Source organism: Aptenodytes forsteri, unplaced genomic scaffold, assembly GCF_000699145.1.
Source record: "Aptenodytes forsteri isolate BGI_AS27 unplaced genomic scaffold, ASM69914v1 Scaffold35, whole genome shotgun sequence".
NCBI lineage: Eukaryota > Metazoa > Chordata > Aves > Sphenisciformes > Spheniscidae > Aptenodytes > Aptenodytes forsteri.
In genome coordinates this window covers 2,646,969-2,659,963 of record NW_008795334.1, presented here as the reverse complement: position 1 = coordinate 2,659,963, position 12,995 = coordinate 2,646,969, and the positions used below count along the sequence as shown (strand labels likewise).

At 37.9% G+C, this 12,995-nt stretch overlaps 1 protein-coding gene across 1 annotated transcript in view; it reads left to right on the top strand.

Annotated features, from left to right (window-relative positions):
* Positions 1-12,761, top strand: part of KLHL5 (kelch like family member 5) — a 64,142-nt gene extending 51,381 nt beyond the window's left edge. Inside the window, exons 6-11 of the mRNA XM_009280150.1 lie at positions 736-922; positions 1,815-2,039; positions 2,332-2,494; positions 6,424-6,636; positions 8,924-9,095; positions 11,221-12,761. Coding sequence (XP_009278425.1) covers positions 736-922; positions 1,815-2,039; positions 2,332-2,494; positions 6,424-6,636; positions 8,924-9,095; positions 11,221-11,277 — 1,017 coding nt within the window. The 3' untranslated portion in view covers positions 11,278-12,761. The remainder of the gene's footprint in view (positions 1-735; positions 923-1,814; positions 2,040-2,331; positions 2,495-6,423; positions 6,637-8,923; positions 9,096-11,220) is intronic.
* The last annotated feature ends 234 nt before the right edge of the window (positions 12,762-12,995 follow it).

The window sequence follows — 12,995 nt, the reverse complement described above, 5'->3', positions numbered from 1 at the left end:
GGGCTGCAGGGGAATCTCTGCTCCGGTGCCTGGACCACCTCCTCCCCCTCCTTCTTCACTGACCTTGGTGTCTTCAGAGTTGTTTCTCTCACATATTCTCACTCCTCTCTCCAGCTGCAATTGCTGTTGCGCAGCAACTTTTTCCCCTTCTTAAATACGTTATCATATTTAACACTACCACTGTTGCCAACTGGCTCAGCCTTGGCCAGCGGTGGGTCCATCTTGGAGCCAGCTGGCACTGCCTCTATTGGACACAGGGGAAGCTTCTAGCAGCTTCTCACAGAAGCCACCCCTGTAGCACCCGTGCTACCAAAACCTTGCCACGCAAACCCAATACAAGACCTCTGGATTGGGTGGATTCGGGAGTAAGAGCATGAGGTTAAACTGACTTACATACCCAGAGCCTGATTCCATTTCCTTGAACATACCTGTAGTGGCACTGGAACATGAGGAGATTTTGTTTTCTTCCTTTGGACCATTAAGCTTAGATCATCCATTAAGATCAGGTGGCCTTCCTTTTTTTTATACTTAATGGCTTAGGTTAAAATGTGAATGTTTTGTTTATTACAAGTTTATCTTTACCCTAGTCTTTTTTTATATGACCATTTTGAAAATACATAGATTTTAAATCAGGCAGTGGAAGTCTTCAGATAAAATGTTTTCTTGTAATCTTGTTTGTATTCTGCATGTGGTTTATAGCAATACAGCTTGTTTAATTTTCTTTCTTTTTCACAGTTTCTGGCAGATATGGAAAATAATGCACTCTTTAGGGATGACATTGAATGTCAAAAACTCATTATGGAAGCAATGAAGTACCATCTGTTGCCAGAGAGACGACCTATGCTGCAAAGTCCTCGCACCAAACCTAGAAAATCCACAGTGGGCGTGTTGTTTGCAGTTGGAGGAATGGATGCAACAAAAGGTATTGGCTTATATAATGATTAGTTGATGAGTAGTTTTGGGTTTTTTTAAAAGAAATGTTTGATAGATGTTTTTAAAACATGTTAATTCTAAAATTCAAAGATTCTACAGTATAGAACATGAAACGTCTTAAATGTACACTGTTTATTAGGTTAAAAAAACCTATGTGGCTTTGATAAAACTGTAAACACTCTGGAAGCTAGAGTTACGATTGATTTGAAATTATCCAGGGAATATCTGATTTCTGAGTAGTGAAATGTTGAATTGAGTGAAAACTAATCTTTATTTACTTGAGCAGGAAGTAATTTGGAAAAGGAAGAAAATGACAGAAAGGGCACAAAGGTGACCTGCATATGCACTAAAAAACCCCAAAAATACACTTTTTGACTAATTGTTAAATGGTTCTGTCAGACCCACTTGGATTTTCTTTTTATAGACACTTCCATACGGTTTAATGGTAGTTAGAAGGAATCTGGCAAGTTAGAAAAGTTAAGTCACAGAAAGTGTTTTCTTTCACTTGTTTTAAAATTAGCACTTTTAGTACTTCATGTCAGATAGCTTCAGATTTTTTTCCTAATATTACAAAACAGTTGATTTCAATATATAATTGCATTTCACAAGGGTTGTTTTATATTCCTAACATTTGTATTTCTAAAGGCTTGATTCTGCAAAGCAGTTAGAAATCCTGCATTTTGTCTTGAAAAGCACTGAGAAAGTCCTCCTTTATAATGGTACAGTTAATTCCTGAAGAAGTCAAAAAAGACTATTTGTATACATAGAATTAAGAACATACTGCAGGATGTCATGCTGCCTTGTGGGATCCACATATTGCTGAAATAAAAACTATCCTAATAATTCAGACTTTTCTATAACTTGCATATGTTGTCATTCAGGAGCTACAAGCATTGAAAAGTATGAACTTCGTACCAACATGTGGACTCCTGTTGCAAACATGAATGGACGAAGATTACAGTTTGGAGTTGCAGTCTTAGATGATAAATTGTATGTTGTTGGTGGCAGAGACGGACTGAAAACATTGAATACTGTGGAGTGCTATAACCCTAGAACAAAAACCTGGAGTGTAATGCCACCTATGTCCACTCATCGTCATGGTCTTGGTACGTAGAGTTCTGTAAATGCTGAATGCATATTTTTAAAAGGTTATCTGTTTTAGGATTGGTCAAAAAACATTCAGAAATTAAGTTTAGGGGAGTGGAAACTTTGTTTTAATGCCAACTGCTTATTGAATGTCTTTTCTCCTTCAGATTATATCCAACATTGGCTACCAAAAGGCAGTTTCTTTTCATTTGTTTTTAAATATTTTGTGGTGCACACTGGACTGTCACTAGGAAAATGTGATCTTTTTTGCCCTTATCCAGAAGCGATTGTTTTTCATATCTGTTTTTTTAGGAGTAGCTGTATTGGAAGGTCCCATGTATGCTGTAGGAGGACATGATGGCTGGAGCTACCTGAATACAGTAGAAAGATGGGATCCACAGGCTCGTCAGTGGAACTTTGTAGCTAGTATGTCAACCCCAAGGAGCACTGTTGGTGTAGCAATATTAAATGGAAAGTATGTGAAGGCAACTTCTGTTTTCTATCTCATTATTTTAATGTAATTACAGGACCATCCTAAATGACTATTAATAATTTCTCTTGATAGATACCTGTTGATAGCATTAAGAACCAAGTTTCTTCATTCACAGAAAAGATACTGTATTGGGTCAAGCAAGCTTCCCCACAGCATCACAGTGCCCCTCAGTATTGCTTATGAGACACCATCTTTATGGGCTAATAAGTAGTTACCATCTCCTTAATACAGAAGGGAGCAAATGGTTGTTCTTTCACTGAGACTCCAGTGATTTCCTCTTACTGTGATAGTTTGAATCAACAATTAACTTCCAAAATTACTGTGAAGTTGTGGAGGAGTACTCATGTTATATTGCATTAACTCAGAACAGTAAGCTCTGGCATGATGAATCTAATCTGGAGTGGTATCTGAAATTTCTACAGCTGTTTTTCAGTGAAAATATGCCTAATTCCTAATACAAAGCATATTCAGACAACTAGGTCATTTTATGTTGCAGTCACAGGAGATGGCTGGAAGTGACCTAAGGAGTTCCCTAATCCATTCTGCTACCCCAAAGCTGAATCAATTATATCTAAAACACTTATAGCCAGAGTGATCTTGTTCTTAACCTCCAGTGGTAAAGTTTTCGTAATTTCCGTAAGCAATCTACTTAACTATTAATATACCTGTGAAGTTCTCCTCATGTCAAGTCTTAAATACCTTTTGCTGATTTATATTATTATTGTTTGTACTATCCAAAGTGAACATGGAAAATGCATCTTTTCTTTCCTATTTGCAACAGCCTTTTGTATTTAAAGACACATGTCCCCTCAGTATTCTGTCATCAGGACTGAATAACTCTAGCTCCTTCAGTCTTTATTTGTAGGCCGTGATTCCTAGACTTTGAGTGATTTTCATTGTTTTCCTTTGGACTAAGTGTAATTGTTCTATAGCATCCCAAAATACAAGTGATACTTGAATCAAGCTGTTACAAAAATAAAGATCAGTTGGAATCACAGAATCTTAGAATAATGTGGATTGGAAAGGATCTCTGGAGTAATCTGATCCAACACCAACTCAAAGCAGGGCCAACCTTAAAGTTGGATCTAGTTTCAAAGTTAACTGAGGTAGCTCAGGTCATATATGAGTTTCGAGTATCTCCAAGGATGGAGATTCAACAGCCTCTCTGGGTAACCTGTTCTGATATTTGACCACCATTGTACTGAACGTTTTTCTTCTAATATCCAATTGAAATTTCCCATGTTTGAACTTGTTTCTTGTTCTTCCTCCTTTCACTGCATACCTCTGAGAATGATCTGTCTTCTATATAACCTCCCATTAGGTGGTTGAAGACAGCTGTAAGATGCCTCCTTAGCTGTCTCAAGAATTCTTAAGACCGCACAAAGGCAGTTCTCAGCCTCTCCTGATGTGTTATGTGTTCTAGCTTTTCATCATCTTAGTGATCATCAGCTGGACTTCCTCCAGTATGGGAAGATCTTTCTTGTACTGAGAGCCCAAAGCTGGACACAGTATCCAGAACCAGTCTTGTATGTACTGAATAAAGGGGATCAGCTGTCATTACTTCAAGGGCATACTGCTGACTTGTCCGCTAGGACTTCCAAGTCTTTTTTTGCTAAGCTGCCTCCTCTCCTGGCAGCTCCCAGCCTGTACTATTGCATGGGAATATGCCATTCCAGGTACAGGGCTTTGCATTTGCCTTTGCTGAACTTCATGAGACTCCAGTCAGCCCACTTTTCTAGCCTGTCTAGGTCTCTCTGAATAGTAATGAAGCCTTCCAGCAGATCGGCAACTCCCCTTAATTTGATATTATTAGTAAACTTGCTAAGGCTGATTTCCGTTACATCTTTTAGATAATTAATGAAGACATTGAGCAGCATCAGCCACAGTATCAGCCTGGGAGGAACACCACCAGTAACCAGCTGCCAGCTGGACTTCATACTGCTGATCACAGCCCTTTGAGTCCAGTAGTCCTTCCAGTTTTCCACCAGCCTTGAGTGGGCTTATCCAAACCATATTTTGCCAGAGTGGCTACAGGAACACCGTAGTAGACAAAGCTAACCTGATTTGCTGAGTAGTATTGTGGTTGTGGCAGAATATTTACACTCTCTTGACCAAAAATTTTCACTTCCTGCTTATGTATTATCTGACGCATCTTCCTTGAGCTGTTTGAGTATCATAAGGTAGCAAAAACCTTTTCACGCTTTTTTTTTTTTTTTGGAAGGTTAGTCTCCTGCTAAATTAGTACAGCTGAAATGGACCTACAAAGGGTCCCGTGAGATCTGGAACAAGTCCAGGAATGAGTGGAAATGCTCACTGGGTGCAGGAAGGAGGGAAGAACTTGAACAACCAGCAAGCAGAGTGCCTTGAGCTGCCTTGGAACTGCAGTCTCAGATGCCTGAGTTAGTTCTGAAGCTTCCTATGTATTCAGCAGAGAGTCCCAGGTGTGGTGGAAAGCACCAGAATTAGAGCCTCGCATTTCTCTATTACTATCGAACATTCCCTAGACTTAATGTAGGCAGCAACACTAGATGCCTATAGCTAAAAAGCTTGAAAGTGCATGCAGCATTTCAGCTGGGGGAGCAGTAACTTCTGCACTTTCTAGTAATACCTATCTGTAACTTGATATATTTCAGATTATTTGCTCAAAACCTTCATATTGAGAAATTAATATATCTTTCTCCATGTCTGAAATGTGAAATCACTGCATAAGTGATCAAAACTCTGCCATGTTTTGGGGGGAGGTAAGGTGGGGAGCTTCATTTAAATGCTATGTTGCATAAAGGATTGATTTTTAGTCATGAACTTTTTGGAACTGCAACGGGATTTTTTAATACCCTTCAGTACATTCCTTACCTTAAACAAGTTGTGTAATTAAACATGGGAACTTCCATGGAAATGTATTTTTTAGAAGGGTATTAAAATTATTATTGAGAACTACTAGGTCAACCATATTTACAAGATGTTTGTATTTAAGTTTGGTCAGTATATTTAAAAAACCAAACAATGGTGTGGCCCAAACTGAGGGTATCTTGAAGAGTGCTTCAGAGTAACTGTTGTAAATTGGTCACACTATCATCATATACAGTATCTAATGTTTGTTTGATTATTTAACCATACTATAATGTGGCTTAGGCTATGAAAGGATTTCATTAATGAGATTTTAGGTGATCTCTCAAATGGGATTTCACTTCTGATGCGTTGCTTCCTTTTTAGAATGGCTTCTGAGTTCCTGCCTTTCCAAATAATAGTACTGTGCATTTCTGCTTCTAAGCATAGATTACTCATAAACTCTGTGCATAAACTCTTTATCAAGTTTGATTATTTGATTAGTTTTAAAGATTCATCAGTAATGGAGTGCTCCTAAAATCAATCTTTTCCTTCTAGCCTTTCCAAAAAGTTGAAATTCTTTGTTAATACCAAATGCTAGAAACCTTTTTGTTAGAACTGAGCAAACTAGGCCAGCTAGTGGGTGTGAGGAACTTAACGTAGCGCTGTCATTCATAAACTAAAGCTCAGGTCCAGAAAAATACTTGGATGCCTAAGATGAGGCAGGGCAGAGTTGTTGCACGCACAGATCCACTACTAAATTTGTCCCTCTGACCCTGCTAGAAATGGGCCTTTGTCTGTCAAGTCACATAAGTAATTTTGAAAATGTTAGCTGTATGCATAACACACAAATGCTGTGTTATAGATATCAATTTTCTGTAAATTATTATTATTATGCGTTGATCATGACAATGGGAAAAGATTGGAGCAAAATCTTATCTGAGTTTTTGCAACAGAACATTCTATTGAAAGTTGACAGTCTCCTTCTAAACTTCCCTTTTTAATAAACTTGAAAGTCCTTCACACATCACTGGAAACTTTGTCTTGTTCAGACAATATTTATTTACTTTTTTTTTATTTTGTAGGCTTTATGCAGTTGGTGGTCGAGATGGAAGTTCTTGTCTTAAGTCAGTAGAATGTTTTGATCCTCATACAAACAAATGGACCCTCTGTGCTCAGATGTCAAAAAGAAGAGGTGGTGTAGGTGTAACCACCTGGAATGGGTTCTTGTATGCAATAGGTGGTCACGATGCCCCAGCATCAAACTTAACATCCAGGCTGTCAGACTGCGTTGAAAGGTAATATCCTGATGAAGGCATATCCTGCTAGTAATTCTAATAGTGCTAGTCTATAGAGTGATATATGGAAAGAGCTGTAAGTAGAAACCAAATAAAATAGCTGTGTTATTTTCAGCATGAGCAGAGGAAACTTACATGTAAAAACATACTGTGTAGTCATAATATGATTCAAATGTTGCCAAGGCAGATTGTTTAAAGTGAATTCTGCCTAATGCGCTTCATTTAGAAATTTTTTTTTCTAACAATCTCATTGAATGAATTATGATTGATTACTGAGAACAACTTGGAATTGAATGCTTTTTAAAATGGAGCAGAACTTCTTTCACACGAGAAGTCTGTATCAGTTCATATTATAACTTTTAAAGGAGTTAACAGTCAGGGTCTGTGGATCCTTAAATATCCTATTCTTTCTTGTATTCCCTGATGACACTGGGAAACTGGCATGTAATTCAATCATTCCAAAGTTGGTATGTCTTTATGTAAAGTTATTAGTGAATGATTGTATTACAAATTGCAGAAGCATGTGTGATCCATAAAATAATTAAAAATTACAGTAAATACTTCATAACGCACTACATTAAGTCTTTGCTGGCATTTCAAGTATTTCTGAAAAGTGCTTTAGTTCTACACACACACACACAAATTGTAAAACTTATCTTCTTTGCTGTTACCTCCCAACACTTACAGTGATTCTTCATCTTTTACTAAATTTCTTTATGCTGGGAGATGTGATTTGCCCTCTACCAAAAAAAAGAAAAAAAAGAGAAACACACAAAACCCAAAACAACAACAACAACAAAGCACACCACAAAACAGAGCTGTAGTTTTCAAACTTTTCAGTGTCCTAATAGACCCCAAAATACATAGTGTGGCCTATACCACTTAGTGTATGGAAGTTGCACCTTAGCAAATACCAAATTTTTAGAGGAATACAGATAATTAGAAGCCCAAGAGAAAGCAATAGATCCATGTATTTTTCTGTATCAATATTCTCTGAAACAAAGTTACAGAACATGACTTTAATAAATAGGAATAATTTTGTAATGCATTTTGTCCTCGCTCTTTAAGTGAGATGAAATTGAGGACCATCAACTTCATGGAAATATTTCCTTTAAAAAAAATTACCAGTTTCATAAAACCACACTAAGCTTCTGAGCATTTGTTTACGACTATATTTTGCAATAAAAGTAGCTTTTCCCAGATAAATACATTGGCTTATAAATTAATTATAAAATAACTTAAATTGAAAAGTAAATTCTATATGTAGCTCACTAATTGTCCTCTTTCAGTACATTATACTTCTATTTGCAGCATGTGCTTCAGGCAGTATTTTCATGTTATGATTATGCTTGCATGCATTTCTGTAGCACTTTGACTAGAGAACTGCAGATAAAATTGTTAGAGCTCATTATATCTATGCTCTTCATGCAAACAAATTAAGACTAGTATCTTCCAAACTTGCTTTTAGCAAGTGTGATCTTAGGATGGTCTCTTAGCCAACTAAATATTTTCTTTGTATAGTTCTTTAGAGCCCTTCAGAGCTCTGTGATTATATCTGTTCTGCTGTAAGCATCTGTAATCTTAACATTGTCTCTTCCAGTCAGGTTAAAATATGTTCCTTGACGTAAGAATAGCATGAACTCTCCTATGTAGTTCTCAGTTTGACTTGTAAAGAATGTTGATACTATTCTAGAATCACATTTAATGTTTTTCATTAAACCATCTGTCTTTTACTGTGCTGACGCTTCTGATGATACAGAGCTATGATTAAAGAAGTGTTGTAAATTGTCTTAAGGGTTCTGCATTTCCCCCAGAATTTTCTCAAACTGTTTTTTGGTTTGTTTGTTTTTTTAAATGGTTATCTTTCATGGCAAGTAACTCTTTACTACCACACTCAACTTTAACAGCCTGTGCTTTGACATGTAGAAGTTACCACTTAGAGCAAGCACTTGCTTTACTACAGTAAGCAGAACTGTTTCTGGAGTGGTACATTTAGACATACAATCAGAAATGTAGTAAGAGCAGCTGTGTATGTATATGTATGTATTACTATATAGAAAGCAGCACAAAGTAGATATGTAGCTAGTACTGACTATGTTACCAGATGACTAAAGAAATATTTTTAAAGAGAGTGTTTGGGGGGGAAAAAGTCCTTTGAAATTAACACCCAAATCTGTGCTGTCCTAATAATACCTGCTTTCTACTACCTTGAGAGCATCTGTTCCAGTACATTTTTTCTATTGAATTTTGGCAACAGTTTTAGAGCATAACACAAATTATCTTTTAGGTATGATCCAAAAACAGATACGTGGACTGCTGTGGCCTCTATGAGCATTAGCAGAGATGCAGTGGGAGTTTGTCTTCTTGGTGACAAATTGTATGCTGTTGGAGGATATGATGGTCAAACATACCTTAACACAGTGGAGTCTTATGATCCCCAGACAAATGAATGGACACAGGTATAGTTTCTGATCAGACCATACACTACTATTTATCTTATTTCAAGCGTGCCTCTTTTTACAAGGAGGATTCAAATACTCCTTCTCTAAGAAGCACTTTCTTACTAGTCTGTTGTAAGTCTCTCTTTTTTTTTTTCTTTGTCTACCATCTCAAGATGATTTATCTTGAACAGACAGTTGTTAACTTCTAATAAACTGCCCACCCTTCTTTGCCAGGAGTATAGCTATTTTCTTTGACAATTTCAGCTACTGTTAATAAAATGTATTGACATGTTCCCCAAACCGTCATAAAGGGTTCTGTTTACATGATTTCCTATTCTGAAGATAAATGATAAATGTAGATTAGTTTTAGCTCTAATGTGTCTCTCAGCAAGTTTATCAATTTCTTCAGGGTTTTGGTCATCTTTTAATAAATAATCCTTTCCTGATCTGAATGCTATGTACAGCGTGTGCAACTTTCAGGAAGCTTTTTCCCATTTCTCTTCACCCAGCTAAAAAAAACCCAAAAAACCCCTCTTCAATTCATGACCAGAAACCATTACTGTCAAATCAAAGCTTGGCTACTTTTACTTTTTTTATAGCTCCAGGAATGTGCCTCTCTGTGGGAAGAGCACACACAAGGACATCCTGGGCAGGCTGTCCCTTGGTCTCTGCTGCCATTTGAGAGACCCTAAAGCGTCTACATCCACAGAAGGCTGGCAGATACAGCACAGAATCTGTGGGAGACCAAGGCCCTTCTGGAGTCCAGTTGCAGGCCAGGATGAATGTCCAAGGTCATCTAGAGTAGCGTTAGACACCAGTATTTAGGCAGGTGAATTCTGATCTCTTGAATATGCTATCCCAGTAATAGCCCCAAATTGCTGATTCAAAAAGAGAACTGAAGTGCTCTCAGTCAGAATCTTTGTAACACAGAAAACTGAGCTGTTCATTTCCCCCCACTTCATACTGCTGCAAGATCTTAAAACATAAGTCATCTAGGAGGCTCATCAGAGCTTGGGGCCTTCAGTGGCAGTACTGGTAATGATAACCCATGGCATTATTTGTCCTGCTAAAAAAAAAAAAAAAGCGTACCAGAGGAGAGAAACAGTGCTCACCATTGCACCTAAATGAATCTCGCATGATGTCTAGGTGGTGACCATCTGTATGTACCTTTTGTATCCTTAGCCTTGACCCTCTATATCTCACTGAATCCCGTGATCCCAGTATATAGGACAGTTTTGAACCCTTCGTAGAGGGATTTGGAAGTGTCTGTGTATCCTTCCTTCTCTCGTTACGTCAGCAGTCTGCCACCACTTTATCCACACACAACTCAAAAGAGGGTAGTGGAATTTTCTCAGCTGAAGTTTGTCAGAGCCACGGACAGCTCAGGAGAAGTCTGTTGTTCCTGGGAAAAAAAGAACTAGGGAAGTTGGCATAAACATCCTTTTTAGTCTTCAGGATAATCTCTGTAGCACTTAGTGTGCTATTCACACACACTCCAATACTATGAAGTTTAAAAGGGGAAGCTAAGGTGAGTGTTAGAAACTACCTTCCTCTTTTCAAGTCCAACAGAATCTCAGCAGAAAAGGGTCTTGGCAGAAGTAACTTCTGTTTACAAAAAAAGAATAGAGACTGGGAAATTATTCTGATTTCAGGAACTCTTAACAGGATTTTATCAAATATTCAAGTAAAAAGGAGAGGTTGCCCCTGTCATGTTTGGCATTTTCTGTTTGAGAGAAAAATGCATTGTATTGCCAACCATTAATTACTCAGTTGTCACTGTCTAGCTCAGGTGTCCAGTTTGTACCATAACAAAGGATTTTTTTCCTGTAATGCCAAGTAATTTCAACTATCAGTAAGAATTGTTTCATATTCTCGGGGTTTGCTATTGCTTTCAAAGTGCTTCACTCTATCATGTAAAATATCTTCACCTTTTCTGTGGGTTTTTATCCAAGGTTTGGACCAATTTGCTATTTTTTTTTTTAAGTCCTGTTACCAGAGTGTGGGTGATAATGCCACTCTGCTGCAGCTGCACAATTGTTACAAGCACTAACTAAACACTGTCAGTTTTAGGGGGGAAAAAAAATACTTAAAGCTGACTGCATTTATTTCACGGAGGTTTTTGGTTTTTATTTTTTGCTTACAGGTTGCACCATTGTGCTTAGGAAGAGCTGGAGCATGTGTTGTGACTGTAAAACTGTGAATTATTTTCTCTGAGGGTGACATTCTGCTCCGTAGACTCAGACGATTTCTTACTTCCTCAAGCAAACTACCAGTGCACCGATAAACGCAAGGTGCAGGAATCTACCACGGCGAAGTGTTTGGTCTCAAGCTAACATGTACATGTTGTTCTTACGGACCAATATTAAGCACTTTTTAAAAAATCATCTTTGTTACCCATATGTTACAAGGATTCTATTTGTACAAAAATCAGCTGCAACCAGCCAGTTGCCAGCAGAGGACTTCGGTTTAGGAAGTGCTAAGAAACGAGTAAACTCATTAGTGAACTCACTATAATAATCAAATGTTACAGATCCAGGGCCTTGATCCCCCGAACATGCGGAGGGATGATGCTATAAATGGATATACTGCCACTGATATAATTGAGTCTGTCTTCGGGTGAAACAAGTTGTAGGATTGGACCCCATATATTTAATTTGCCTATAATAAACACGGTTGGCTGTCGGAGCTACTACAAAACAGGCTGACAAACCAATGCAAATCATGGTAAATGGCAGGTGTAATGCCTGCCTTGGAAATGAAGGTGTGTATGTGGTGAATCTTTTGCACTTTTACCATCATTCCTAGTTTAGCAAACTTTTTTATTTAACCAAAGCCTTATTTTAAATATTGTCTTATTATGCTAACAGAAATCTGCTATTTAATAATTTCTGCTGGAGATTTTTGACATCCAGTGTCCTTTTTGGATTTTCAGAGTTTTTATGTGAGGTGCAGAACACCATACCTTTTTCTCTACTTTGCTTCTTATATTTACTTTGCTATTTTTAAGGAAAAATCTATAAGCGTGAGTTATTGGAAGAATTCTAAAGTGCGATTAAAGGTTAACCAATTTAAGTTTAATATTTGCACTTTGGAATTTTTGAAGCATTCCATTACATCTAGACTAATTACCTTTTTACATGAGGCTTTGCACTAATTTGAAAAGTATAATTTTATAAGATTAAATGAAACAATTGTCTATCTTTCCAGTAAGGTTACTTCACAATGTAAAGGGCCCAATCCTGCAAGATGCTTAACTGCCACTATTGAAGCATGTTCAGCATCTTACAGGAGAGTTGTGTGTGCCTCGCAGCATTCTATCGAATTAGTTACCTTATTTAACAGTTATCTAATTTTTTCAGATACTTTATAATTTGCCTTTCTTGCTGTTACACAGAATTGCTTTGAACGGTCTGAATGTTCTCAAAGTCTTTTTGTATTTGCTTTTCTGTGCCTTGTTCATTGTTTTCAACTGTGTGTGTTTGTAATGGAAAATGGGAAGATGTGAGCTCATTGAATGCTTTTCGGAAGTTTGCAGCGTCTGATACCCAAAGTCTTTGTACATTTGTAGTTTTAAATGTGTTAATGCCCTCAGTGAACTATTTATTGTTTTAAAACAAATCACTAAGCAGTGAAACTTGGCGATGAAACCTGCACTGCTTGCGACTGAATACAGCTAAACGTAAATGCAGCGTTGTTGGGTTAGCGCCTTTTTTCTCTGGCAGTCCGTTTTGTCTACCTGTATCCGCGACTTAACAGCTCTCATTAAGCAATGCTATTTCTGCTGCTCCCCTTGTTGGGCTTCTGGCTTTAGGAAAACTCTCTTTCATCCAGCGCCACTCGCCTTCCCCGCCGGCCATGGCGGTACGCGGGTCCCCCCGCGGGCAGGCCCGGCCTCGCCCCTCCGCCGGCGGAGGGAGG